Here is a 13793-nt window from a genome sequence, read left to right as displayed (position 1 = left end):
ACTGATATTTTGTTCTTCCATCAAAGCACCTATAGACCAAATTAGAAAACATAAACTCTGTGTCTTTTTTTTTTTGAACGAGAACATTAAGATCTGTTCAGACAACATATCCAAACCAGCTCAGTGCCTTCTGTCTCCCACAGAAGACAGAAGGTATTCCCCGTACCTGAATCTGTTGGTGGCCGGGGTGGTTTCCATGTTGAATTCAGCCACTGGCACTCCCCGGGCAGACACCTGGGGCGCGAACATGGCGGCAGGATAAACCACGGAGGAAGTTCCCACCTACAAAGCAAATGAATGGAAAAGGACGAATGACCACACTCCAGGGGGAAGGAACATTCATTTAGAAAACCTGACAGAAACTCGGGCCGGTTTGTGGTTACAGATGTGAGGGAAGCTAAGCTGGGTAGGCTCAATGGGGAGCTTCCAAGGGACAGATGGGGAAGTTGGGAGGCATCCTTTCGGCGGATCACTAGAAGAATGTGCTAGAAGAAAAGCAGCACCAATGGGGAGAATGGCAGATGAATGACTCGGTTTTGTTTCTGCTCTGGGAGGTGATGGCAATAATCCATGTTCTTTTTTTTTTAACATTAGAAAATGCAAAGAAAAAATACATACATGTCATCCTCCTGCTACCCCAAGATAACCACGGTTCACATTTTAATATAGATTTTTTTCAGGTTTTTCCCTACGAACACATATTTACAAATGTGCTTTCCAAGAAAGGAAAGACCAGAACATGCTGGACAAACCAGCTTTTCTCACGTGACCATCGGTCATGAACGTGGCTGCGACACTGGCATGAGCTCAATGGTACTGGCCAGGTGAATATGCATCCATGAGAAAATCCTTCTGCTTCTAAAGACACGTTCTAGAAATTCTGAAATACGCATACCCTTTGTCCAATTAATTCCACTTCTAGGAAAATGTGTACTAAGGAAAGGATCTGAAGAACACGCTAAGAAGTTATGTCTACGACAATCCACCCTAGCATTATTCAAAAAATAAAAATGGAAATGGCCTAAATGTCCAAAAACAGAGAACTCGTTAAATATTTATATCAAGCAACAGGACACCATGCAGCGAGTTAAAAGATGATGCTTGGGGCACCTGGGTGGCTCAGTGGTTTGGGCTGCTGCCTTTGGCTCGGGTCATGATCTCAGGGTCCTGGGATCGAGCCCCGCATCGGGCTCCCTGCTCCGCAGGAAGCCTGCTTCCCTCTCTCTCTCTCTCTGCCTGCCTCTCTGCCTACTTGTGATCTCCGTCTTTCAAATAAATAAATAAAATCTTAAAAAAAAAAAAAAAAAAAGATGATGCGGATTTCTGAACGGACTGACAAGGAATATACGTGCGTAAAGTTGTTTCAAAACAGAGCATATAAAAATATTTTTGATTTAAATATTGGTAGATGACGCCTCCTATCTACAAAGGATCCTGGTTCATTTAAATACAGAAATTATAGGACTAAATTCCTATTTCAATTCTCTAAGTTACTTTTGAGATGGGAACATATTTTCAGGAAAAAAACATAAAGTATGATAGAATTTTAAAAAAACAGAGCATATAATCTGAAGCCATTTTTGAATTTTAAACTATACGTATACATCTGCATACGAAAATATCTAGTCCAGGGGCGGGCAAGGAAAGGGCCGGATAGTAATGTTTTTAGGCTTTGTAAGTCAGAGAGTCTCCATCACAGAGTCGACTCTGCCCTTAGAGTGTGAAGGCAGCAGGAGATGACTCAGAAAAATGGATATGGCTGTGTTCCAATAAAACTTTATTTACAAAAACAAGTGGCGGCCCAGATCTGGCCCACAGGCTGCAGTTTCTCACTTCTGATCTAGAGAAGCAATATACTAAAATGCTAACTGTGGCTATTTCTGGATGGTAGAGTTATTGGGGATTTCGAATTTCCTCTTCACAATTTTGTACTTGTTTGTATTTTCTCAAATTTAATAATGAACATGTAGTACTTTCAAAATCAGAAGTAATAGCATGCTTTTTATTTGGTGGAAAGAGGCTTCATGAAGCCTAAGACACGGTCTTGCACAGTTGCGCATTTAAGATCTGTAGGGTACCACAAGTTGTGCATTTAAGATCTGTAGGGTACCACAAGACCTCTCAACCCACAAATTCAGAGGGGGAAGGAGGGGAAGGGAACAGAGAAGGAGGGAGGAGAGGGAAGGAGGGAGGGGGGGGGAAATAAATAGCAAACTCCACCCCAGTCCTGGTGTTCTAGAAAATCTCAAGGATCGGGGAAGGGAATGACCTACCACTAGACACAAGTCGCAGAGGGTCAGCTCTCTGTCGACCTCTTCCAGAATGGCAGGATCCAGGTTTTCTCCAAACCACACCACGTGGGGTCGCAGCAGACCCCCGCACCCGGCCTCTTCACACCTGTGAGAACATCGTCCTTCACCCAACCCCAACACCTGCCCCTACAGGTCTGCTTAGGTGGGTCACGGGAAGGCTAGGGGCTACTCAAAACCAGACTGTCCACTTGGGTGGCTCTGACGCTTCTTAGTCTCTGTTCCTCCCCTACCAGACCATGTGAGCTTATCCTGGATAGAAATTACTCATTTTAATGGTCCTCATCAAGTTTTTATTTTGTCTAGATGCACAGGGCTCATGTGTTGACATATGTGTTTCGACCAACCTTCACATTCCCCTTCTAAACAGTGTTTCAAAAGATTAACGGGCCCAAAATGGAGTCCCTTGTGCTAAGCCCCACGTCAGCAAACCAGAACTTACTACCTAACCTGTAGCTTCAGACTCGCCAGGGAATGTAACCTCTCACCAGTCAGGGTGGAACCACCCGGTCAGCACTAGCGGGGTAAGCCACTGAAACACCCCCGGGTCCCCTGAAGGAGGGTGACCTCATCTGAAACGGTTCCCTCCTTGCTAGAAAAACTTCCTCGCCCTGCCTCCTTCGGCCTATAAGAGTCTTCCATTGTGGGGCGCCTGGGTGGCTCAGTGGGTTAAGCCTCTGCTTTCGGCTCAGGTCATGATCTCAGGGTCCTGAGATCAAGCCCCGCATCGGGCTCTCTGCTCAGCGGGGAGCCTGCTTCCCCCCCCTCTCTCTGCCTGCCTCTCCGCCTACCTGTGATCTTTCTCTCTATCAAATAAATAAAAATAAAATCTTAAAAAAAAAAAAAGAGTCTTCCATTATGTGTGGCTCCTTTCTGTCTGCGAGATGGGATGCTGCCTGATCCGTGAAGCTCAGAGGAAGTGAACTGGTCTCCAACATTGATGCAGTTGGATTTCTTTTTTTAAGATTATTTATTTGTCATAGAGAGAGAGGTAGAGAGAGCATACAAGCAGGGAAAGAAGCAGAGGGAAAGGGAGAAGCAGACTCCCTGCTGAGCAAGGAGCCCAACAGAGGACTCAATCCTAGGACCCTGGGATCATGACCTGAGCCATGACTGAGCCACCCAGATGCCTCCGGATATGGGGTTTGCACAGCAGCTTTCCCTTTCCCAGCTACTTCACCACATGCACTGGTGTGGCTGCCTGGGAGGAACCAGGCTCGGACCTGCCTCTAACACCCCAACCACCAGCTGGTCTCATCAATGACCTCCTTTCCTGTTTCCCCAGATTCACCTTTTTCTTGCCCTGACCACAGCCAAGTTCACCAGGGTCCATTGCCAAAACCTTCTCATTTTTCACTGCCTCCTACCTCATCTTATATAAACCTTCTAAAATAATCCCCCAAACATCCTTTTCATCTTAATAATCTCCCCAGGAACTGCTCAGGGTCCCCCATTGTTTTATATCAAACTTTAGAATTCGGTAATAAAAATCCTGACTAAGAATCATAAAAAGGATTCTGTAGTTAAATAAGCTGGTAAAATATTAATATATTATAACCATTTTTTAAGGAGGAACAGTGTACTTCACATATTAAATGCTCTGAGAAGTCCCACAGGAAAGCAAAATTACTCTAACTTTGTTTAATCTGTGGTTTCCATATTTATTAGAGCACATAACATTTTTTTTCAAGTAATGCCTATCAACGTCGCATGAATCTAGTGCTCTATGAAACACTTTAGGAACCACTGTGGTAACATCTGGTTTGGGAAACCTGAGAGAAAAAAGTCTCTTCAGGATTTATCGTCATGTGAAAATCCTGTCTGGTCCTGTCATTTCACCTTCTCAAGACCTTTTTTATTACCTCCTTTCCCCCTGGATTGATAATACTGATGACGACAAGAAGGATGAAGAGAATACGCTTTACACACACCACATACGTATGGGCAGCCTAACAGCTCCAGAAACCTTCCAGACCTCAAATTCTCCCACCACAACACAAAGCAAAAAGAGACCAGAAAGGAGGTCTCCTTACCCTGCTTTGGTTCACCTTTGCCCTTTCACTGTTGGCCTCATAGGTCAGGGCTGGTTTCTGCACTGGCACCTTTAAGATGCACCTCCCAGAGCACCTGGGTGGCTCAGTAGGTTAAGTGTCTGCCTTCGGCTCAGGTCATGATCTCAGGGTCCTGGGATCGAGTCCCACATCAGGCTCTGGGCTCAGCCGGGAACCTGCCTCTTCCTCTGCCTCTGCCCCTCCCTGCGCTCATGTATGCTGACTCTCTCTCAAATAAACAATCTTTAAGAAAAAAATTAAGAAGCACCTCACAAAATGAACTTAGATTTTGATTCCTTTCTTTCTTTCTTTTTTTTTTTTTTCACTCTGGGAAACCAAACATGGATCAATGTTGTTTTACCCACCGGGGAAGTTTCTCCACTGGGATTCTGGCATCTTGAGCTTCCGGGTCTGGAGCACTGAAGCAAACGGCATTAGAAAGGAAACAATGTCATTGGTATAATCAAAGAACAAAGAGATAACATAACCCAATAAATCTGCATATTTTCCCGGCAGCATACAGTTCAAAGCCCATAATTAGTACATGCTGACTTAGAGGTGCCCAATAAGGACAGGCAACAAACAATTAGCTACTGGAGGTTTTACTCAAGAGAAGGAACCTGCATGTGGGGAGGGGGTGAGCCGCGGGGAAGCCAACGGGAGTTTCATGACATACGCTATGTACGTCATCGTGATTTGACTCTTCTGCACGGATATGTATTAATATATTGCTTGTATGATTTACACTGACTTAAAATGGCCAGGTAAAATTTTTCTCAATATTCCAAGTATATTCTTATTTTTCCCCCTAATTATAATAACAGTACATGTTCATCACAGAATTGTTAGAGAAGTCTAGAGAGTGGTAAAGAAGAAATCAAAATTTCCCATAATCCCACCATTCTTGATAATCACTGTTAATATTTCATTGTATTTTTTACCTGTATACAGATATATCAACATGAACGGGGTGTGTGTGTATGTGTGTGTGTGTGTGTGTGTGTTGGGATCATATGAGGTAACAGTTAGGCCCTGTGGTTTTACTTTGAGCAAGGTATTTCTTTTTTTTTTTTTTTAAGATTTTTATTTATTTATTTGACAGACAGAGATCACAAGTAGGCAGAGAGGCAGAGAGAGAGAGAAGGGGAAGCAGGCCCCCCGCTGAGCAGAGAGCCCAATGTGGGGCTCCATCCCAGGATCCAGAGATCATGACCTGAGCCGAAGGCAGAGGCTTAACCCACTGAGCCACCCAGGCACCCCAAGAAAGATATTTCTTTTATCAGATGGCTGTACTATGTCTAGTCTTATTTTTCACAAATATCCATGGGAATCCTAGGCTACCGTTGAATTTCCTTACATTTATGTTCAACTGAAAAGAGAAAACAACACACACTCGTCCGGGAGAGCAGTATAATTACCCCTTCCCTGATAAAGCCGCACAAATGGGACTCTTGTAATTCTCAGCCACAACGCCACAAGAGGTACAGCGGGTTTTAAATAAGCTACCTGAAAAACACGAATTAAATGAGACCAGAGTTTAGTAAAATCAACAGCAATTGTCTCTGTTGAGGGGATACAAAATAACTGAGTTTTTACGGGTTCACATTAGCAAATGGGGCTGCCCTAGGTTTCGAGGGAAACACAAAGGCGGGCAGCGGTCCTAAGCCAGCCGAGGGTACCTGCCTCCTGGACCCTGCAATCCAGAAGGGAGAGACATAAAATCCCTTACTCCATGATGAAGTGGCTCCTGAATGACCTCAATGCGCAGGTGCATTTGAAGTGGTCTTTAGGGCCCATGAAGCCACAGTGAACCGAAGGGCGTGGTTTACCAAGTACATGGTTGATAAAGGTTCCCTACCTTGGATGTACTTGCGAACTTTTCATTTCGACCTAACAAATTTTGACTTTTATACAAAGCAGCTCTGTGAATACATAAATCTACTAGTATATAAGCCAATAATTGTTAAAACCAGTGACCATTTCTTGAGGAGCCGATAACGTGACTGTAATTCATCAGATGTTCGCCTTGCGTCCAGCGCTGCGCTGAGCCCACCACACGCCAGGGTGGACGTGTGTCGCTCCATTACGTCCAGCATTCCCTCCTTGGGGAGCCATCTCTCTTCTTCCCCATGCTGAGCGGAAGGAGCTGTCCATCCCATCCCAAAATACAAGCTTGGGCCCCAGCTCCAGGCTGGCCCCATCATGGTACCTAATCTGGTAGTCTCAGGGGCCTGATAGAACAAAGGCAGCCCCGGCTGTTTCAGCCAAAGAACCACTGAAGGACCATGTGAGGAGGACAAAGAGTTCTGGCTGTTGTCCAGAACCCTTCCACCTTCCACGGACATATTTGGGCAAGAGCCAGAGAGGCCCGGGATTGGACTCTGCAGGATGAGTGTCAGCAGCTTTGAAGGGAAGCTGGAGACAAGAGAGGAGCAGCCTTTTTGGGAATGCTGCGTCACAGATACCCTGGCTGGCACAGAGCAAGGAACACACGGTGTCGCCGATGCCTTGGAGTTGTTTGCAAGAGATGCCAACGAGCTGGCTCGTGAGGCACACTTACCCACTTTATTTCACTCGTATTTTGTGGGTTTTTTAAATTTCACTCATATTTTGTGATTTTTTTTTTAAGATTTTAGGTATGTATTTTTGCTAAAGAGAGAGGAAGAGAGTGAGCACAAGCATGGGCAGCAGCAGAGGCAAAGGGAGAAGCAGGCTCCCCGCTGAGCAGGGAGCCTGATGTGGGGCTTGGTAATAGAACCCCGGGACCACTGCCAAGCCGAAGACAGAAGCTCAACAGACTGAGCCACCCAGGTGCCCTTTTGTATTTTATATGCACAAGTGTGATATAGTTCCTAAAATAGTGTCTAAGGAGACGTGTCTTGAAAGAAGTTGCTGAGGCCAATGTCAATGAGGTTATTGCCTATGTTCTTATCTGGGATTTTGATGGATTCCTGTCTTACATCGAGGTCTTTCATCCATTTAGAGTTTATCTTTGTGTATGGTGGAAGAGAACAGTCCAGTTTCATTCTTCTGTATATAGCTGTCCAATTTTCCCAGAAAGATAAAGAGCTTCTGCACAGCAAAGAAAATGGTCAACAAAACAAAGAGGCAACCCACTGAATGGGAGAAGATATTTGTAATGACAGTACAGACAAAGGGCGGATATCCAAGATCTATAAAGAACTTCTTAAACTCAACACACAAAAAAACAGATAATCAAGTTAAAAAATGGACAGAAGACATGAACAGACACTTCTCCAAAGAAGACACACAAAAGGCTAACAGACACATGAAAAAATGTTCATTATCATTAGCCCATCAGGGAGATTCAAATCAAAACCACATTGAGATACCACCTTACACCAGTTAGAATGGGCAAATTAACAAGACAGTAACAACATTTGTTGGAGAGGATGTAGGGAAAAGGATCTCTCTCACACTGTTGGGAATGCAAGTTGGTGCAGCTGCTTTGGAAAACAGTATGGAGGTTCCTCAAAAAATTAAAAATAGAGCTACCTTATGACCCAGCAATTGCACTACTGGGTATTTATCCCAAAGATACAGATGTAGTGAAAAGTGCACATGGGGCCATGTGCACCCCAATGTTCATAGCAGCAATGTCCACAATCGCCAAACTGTGGAAAGAGCCAAGATGCCCTTGGACAGATAAATGGATAAAGAAGATGTGGTCCATATATACAATGGAATATTACTCAGCCATCAGAAAGGATGAATACCTAACTTTTGTATCAACATGGACAGGACTGGAGGAGATTATGCTAAGGGAGATAAGTCAAGCAAAGGGAGAGCCAATTATCATATGGTTTCACTTATTTGTGAAGCATAAGGAATGGCATGGAGGACATTAGGAGAAGGGGAAAATAAAAGAGGAGAAATCAGAATGATAGTTGAACCATGAGAAACTATGGACTCCGGGAAACAAACGGAGAGTTTTAGAGGGGCGGGGAAGGGGGGATGGGCTGGCCAGGTAGTGGGTATTGAGAGTACAGACTGCATGGAGCACTGGGTGTTAGATGAAAACAATGAATCATGGAATACAACATCAAAAACTAATTTGTATGGTAACTAACAGAACAAAATAAAAAAAAATAAAACTGTGTCTAAGTAAGTTTGAACAAACTTTTTCTATAACTACAAAGTAACAATTCTAAGGGATAATAAAACATCATGGTTTGGGTAGACTATTCCCTTTGTAAGGGTCACATTAAAAATGTGATGTATCTTGGGGCTCCTGGGGGGTGGGTCAGGTGGTAGAGCGTCCAATCTCAGTTTAGGTCCTGGTCTCGGGGTTGTGAGTTCGAGTCCCGTCTTGGGCATGATGCATCTTAAAAATGGTGGCATCTTTAGTTTGATGGAAGGCAGGGCTTTCTCTTGTTTCTACCTAAATTAGAAGAGTTCTAACAATCTGCAACCCCCAATGTTCCAACTAATGCACATATTACCTTATTTAATCCTTGAAACAAGTCTAAAACAGGTGTTAACATCCCCACTTGATACATTTGTACCTCGCAAGGGACACCACCTGCCTTCTGCACCTGCACGGAAACAAGCCGCATGGACAGACCCTGTAGAAGAACGTGCCAACAAGGCACCCAGTCAGCGGGTGACCAGCTACTGCTGGGACACAAAAGCGAGACGGGACCCAAGTGAAGGCTGCTTCACCACCATTATCCCAGGCAAAAATGGGCAACTTCACTGCATAGCCACAGAAACCAGCAACATTCCCCATGGGGTCACTGCTTCTGGAAATTCCACAGTTAGAAATGCATTCCTTGGGATGGAAGTTTTGTAGGCTCTTAAACACAAATGCCCTTGGGAAGAAATCTTACATACTCATTTATGCCCTTGTATGAATCAATTTATTAGATTTTTTGGTGAGCCCCAAGCAGGGAGAGAGGATGAAAGAGGACGTGAGGGGAAAGAGGATGTCATCAAGGGCAGAGGAGGGAAGCCAGACAGGGTTAAGACAAACTTGGTGGGCTGGCTGCAGTGAAGGTCTCTGATCTGGCAGCTTCCCTAAGCGCTTACCCGCTGAATGGAAGCCCAGCCTCGGGGAGAGAGCCAACTGGGGACGAAGGGAAGGTAAATGGCTACCGCCCAGGGGACGCCAGCATCGTCCCCAGGCCTCTAGGGCTCCCCAGCCTCCCATTTCCCATAAAGGAGGTTCCCCCGCCTCCCATTTCCCCTCAGCCTTGCTAGGCACCACCGCTGTGCAATACGCACAACAGACGCCTGGGCATCTCATCAAAATGCAGATTCCGGGGGGAGCCTGGATGGCTCAGTGGGCTGGCCCTCTGCTTTCGGCTCCAGTCAGGATCTCAGGGTCCTGGGATCGAGTCCGCGTCAAGTTTGCTGCTCAGCAGGGAGCCTGCTCCCTACCCCCTACCACTGCCTGCCTCTCTGCCTACTTGTGATCTATCTCTGTCAAATAAATAAATTAAATCTTTTTTTAAAAATGCACATTCTGATTCAGTAGGTCCCTGGAGGGAAATGGCAGGACTTATAGTTTGAAATCTGGTTCCCCTCCCCGCATGAGGGCTCCTCACCATGGATTTCCAGAAGGTTCTTGGTGCCAGCCCTGCGGTGCAGCTCATCGATGTTCTGAGTGATGACCATGACCCGTCGGCCCTGCTCGCGCAGCCGGGCCTCACATTCAGCAATGGCAAGGTGCCCCGGGTTCGGCTCCTTGCTCAGCATGACCTCCCGCCGGTAGTGGTAGAACTCCCACACCAGGGAAGGGTTTCGTGCAAAGGCCTGCGGGGTGGCCAGGTCCTAGGAGTTGGGGGGAGAGAAGAGGCGGGAGTCAGAGAGAGAAGGCCATGGTGCACTAATGCTCTGGGACACGAAAACAGGCGGCTTCTGGAGGGAACAAGCTGGAATGTGGCTGCCAGAGGCCCACGTGGTGCGACAGATGTGGGACAGGGGCCCAGGGCCAGCCTGAGTCCCAGACCTGGGACTAACGAGGGTCCGTGGGGAAACCAGCTTTAACTTCTCCACTTCCAAGGCGGGGATATTGCCACCTGTCCCATTCGCCAGGCAAGGAAGTTATGGGCAGGAAGTCAAGCAATCTGCAGGAAAGTGATTCAGGTTGAAGCTGCTTTTTCATGGAGTCCCACAATATAGGAAGTCGATGCATTTATCCAGGAAAAAAAGCAAAATGAGAAGTGCCCACTTGAGGTATAATGGTCGTAGTTGACAAACTCAGTTCTTTCTTTTTTTTTTTTTTAAAGATTTTATTTATTTATTTGACAGACAGAGATTACAAGTAGGCAGAGAGGCAGGCAGAGAGAGAGAGAGAGAGAGGGAAGCAGGCTTCCTGCGGAGCAGGGAGCCCGATGCGGGGCTCGATCCCAGGACCCTGAGATCATGACCCGAGCCGAAGGCAGCAGCCCAAACCACTGAGCCACCCAGGCGCCCCCGAACTCAGTTCTTTCTAATAGTAAGTAGAGCTACACGCATACACACAACAACGCATATAAAAAACAAGATATATATTAACAGAATATATTAAATATATTTTTAAGGATGATTTCTCTTCTAGGAGGGACAAATCTTATCCACAGCAAAAGAGAGGAGCATCGTTGTTGTCTGGGGCTGCCAGCTGATGATTGGGAAAGGCCACAGGGGAACCTCTGGCAAGATACAGTCTATATCTTGGGGTGCCTGGGTGGCTCAGTCAGTTAAGCATCTGCCAGTGGCTCAGGTTATGATCCTAGTGTCCTGAGATCAATCCCCACATTGGGCTCCCTGCTCAATGGAGATTCTGCTTCTGCCTCTCCCCCTACTTGGGCTCTCTCTCTCTCTCTCTCTTTCTCTCAAATAAATAAATAAAATCTTTAAAAAAAGAAAAAAAAAAGAAATAGTCTATATCTCGATGGTGGCGGTGGTGGTATTGTGCATTTTGTTTGACTATAAAGGTCACCCTTCTATCCGGCAGTAGAGTCAGTCTTCACTTGAAGAGTCAATGGGGAGCAAACGTGTATGGTGTGGATTATCCGCATCTACGTCCTGCCCTCCATGCAGAACGCGAGTGGCCTGAAGCAGTTTTTGGGTGCCACGGGAACGTGTCCACGTGTGTCCTTGGAACACGGTGGTGTCAGACACAGCCTATGGACTTCTTTGCTTCCCCACAAACTCTGAGCTGCTTTGACACCACTGACTGCCTCTCTCTTCTGGAAGCACCCACTGAGCTTCTCTAATTCAGGGCCTGCTCTGTTTGGCCCCGCTCTCATGGGACCCTGATGGCCTCTGAGCTCCCTCCTCCCTTCCTTCACCTTTAAGGCGGCGATGCCCACCCCTACCTCCATAGGCTGGAGGGCAGCAGAGGCGAGAAAACATCCCACACGTTGCCAGCCTAATGCACTTAATAGGGCAGGAAAGGTTCACTAACCCTTCATTAACAAGAAGCTACCTCCTAAATCTGGAATTCATGTACTGAAGTAACTATTTACAGTGGCCTTCGTTCAGCCAACAAAAGTCTAGTGAACACTTCCATGTGCCAGAGTTCTGGGAGCTGGGGACAGAGCAATGGTTAAAACAGAACCTTCCACATTCCAATACTAGGGTTTCTTAGGCTGGGGGTTGGGGGCAAGTAGAGTGCCTAAGGCCAAAAGTACATTCTGGGCCCAGGATGGTGGGTGTTGGCTCCATCTGTTAAAATGGATTGAATGGTACGCTTCAAAGTGGTGAGTTTTGTTGTACGTACAGTTAGCCATTGAACGATGTGGGGCTTAAGGGCACTGATCTCTGTACGGTCAAACATCTTATGTGTACCTTTTGATTCTCCAACTTTACTATGAATAGCCTCCTGTCGACAGAAAGCCTTCCCGAGAACAGAAACAGTCAAAGAGCACGTATTTCGTATGTCATATGTAAAAGATACTATATTCTTACGATAGAGCACACTAGAAAAAATGTCATGAAAATCCTAAGAGAACATCCATGGACGGTGCTGTCCAGTAGGGATCGATCCCAAAAGCACAGTGTCCCTTTACAGCAGGAACCATCTGTCAGTGCCTACATCAATATTCTTATACAGGATACAAAACACTGTAGGTGTTATATGTATTACTAACAGCAGACATCAAAAAAAATAAAAGATAAGGTGAAAAAAATTCCTATTTATCTATGTGTGAAAATTCACATGCTGCTAATGAAAAGGTTGGCTTTCTGCTACCTGGCACAGGGGGTAACCTCACTTCAAGGCAGCTCGTCTGTATGCCTGTGAATGGTTACGGTATCTTTACGGCAAATTCGGTATTACAGTCATATTTGTCCTGTGGTATTAGAAACCCTGTTACATTTTTTTAAAAACCACCTACCTGTGATGATGGGTTGATACAGTTTCTCCATTTGGGAGAAAGAGAGGTTGACTGCACCGTAGTGTAATTCTTTGAACGCAAGGTCATAGAAGAGTAAGAAAAGAGACACATTATTAATTTTATATTAAATATTACTCGCTTTACGCCTATGTGAGGGTAAGCTGGCTGCTTCCGTCCAAGTCTTGCTTGTGACATACACAACACGTTCTTAGGTGATGCCCATGATGGAGATGACATGCCTTTCTTGCCAGACGGTTGTTAGAGCCTCACGTTTACACACACGCACGCACGACGGACCAGCGTGTCAAGTATATGGCACGATCCTTATTTATGACTCATGAAGTGGACCAGCACGGAGCCTTCAGCCCTGCTGCCTTCATGCTGAGAGGGCTGAGGAGGACGAAGGGCTGGTCTTGCTGTCCCAGGGAGAGCAGATGCAGAGGAGGTCGGAGGGGAGGCAGGCACACTGAGCGTAACTTTACAGAAATACACTGAAACTTCGGTCCAGCTTCTTCACCGTCTCCTTTCTCTGAAAATGGTTTCATATGGTACCAAGCCTTCTTCCACCATTTGCCTTAGTGTCGGTGCCTGAGCCCATGTCAGAAAAGAAGTCAGAAATCATCCTAGATTGTTGGGACCCTTCTGCCAGGCCATCTACTGTCCCTTTGACTTCTGCGCAGCTTCCAAGTCCTCCCCACTCCGTCTGGCACTGGTTCAGAAGCTCTCGTCTTCATCAAGTTGTCTTCTGTTCATTCCTCTGCCGTGGTGTCTGCTAGCGCTTGAATTTCTCCAAGACCTAAATCTTTTTTTCTTTTTTTAAAGATTTATTTATTCTAGAGAGACAGAGAGGGAGCCTGTGCAGGTGCGGGGGAGGAGCAGAGGGACGGAATCTCAAGCGGACCCCCCACTGAGCGTGGCGCCCAATGCGGGGCTCGATCTCATCACCCTGAGATCACTACCTGAGCTGAAACCACGAGTCGGATGCTTCACTGACTCAGCCACCCAGGTGCTCCCAAGACCCCAATCTTAAAGCCCTTAGTCTGTCACCTTTTCTGCCACACCCATGGTCTTTTTCATGGCTTACTTAATTG

At 46.1% G+C, this 13793-nt stretch overlaps 1 protein-coding gene across 13 annotated transcripts in view; it reads right to left on the bottom strand.

Annotated features, from left to right (window-relative positions):
- Window positions 1–13793, bottom strand: part of SIRT5 (sirtuin 5) — a 117798-nt gene that overhangs the window by 9963 nt on the left and 94042 nt on the right. For all 13 annotated transcript variants that reach the window (XM_082730221.1, XM_082730216.1, XM_082730214.1 and 10 more), the window contains 5 exons: window positions 9928–10153; window positions 5779–5866; window positions 4726–4779; window positions 2274–2397; window positions 167–282 (listed from right to left, as the gene is read on the bottom strand). In XM_082730221.1, coding sequence (XP_082586347.1) covers window positions 167–282; window positions 2274–2397; window positions 4726–4779; window positions 5779–5866; window positions 9928–10153 — 608 coding nt within the window. The remainder of the gene's footprint in view (window positions 1–166; window positions 283–2273; window positions 2398–4725; window positions 4780–5778; window positions 5867–9927; window positions 10154–13793) is intronic.

The sequence above is a fragment of the Mustela nivalis genome (assembly GCF_964662115.1).
Source record: "Mustela nivalis genome assembly, chromosome: 5".
In the NCBI taxonomy this organism is placed as follows: Eukaryota; Metazoa; Chordata; class Mammalia; order Carnivora; family Mustelidae; genus Mustela; species Mustela nivalis.
Note: the sequence above shows the minus strand (reverse complement) of the source record. Positions and strands in the feature narration are given on the sequence as shown.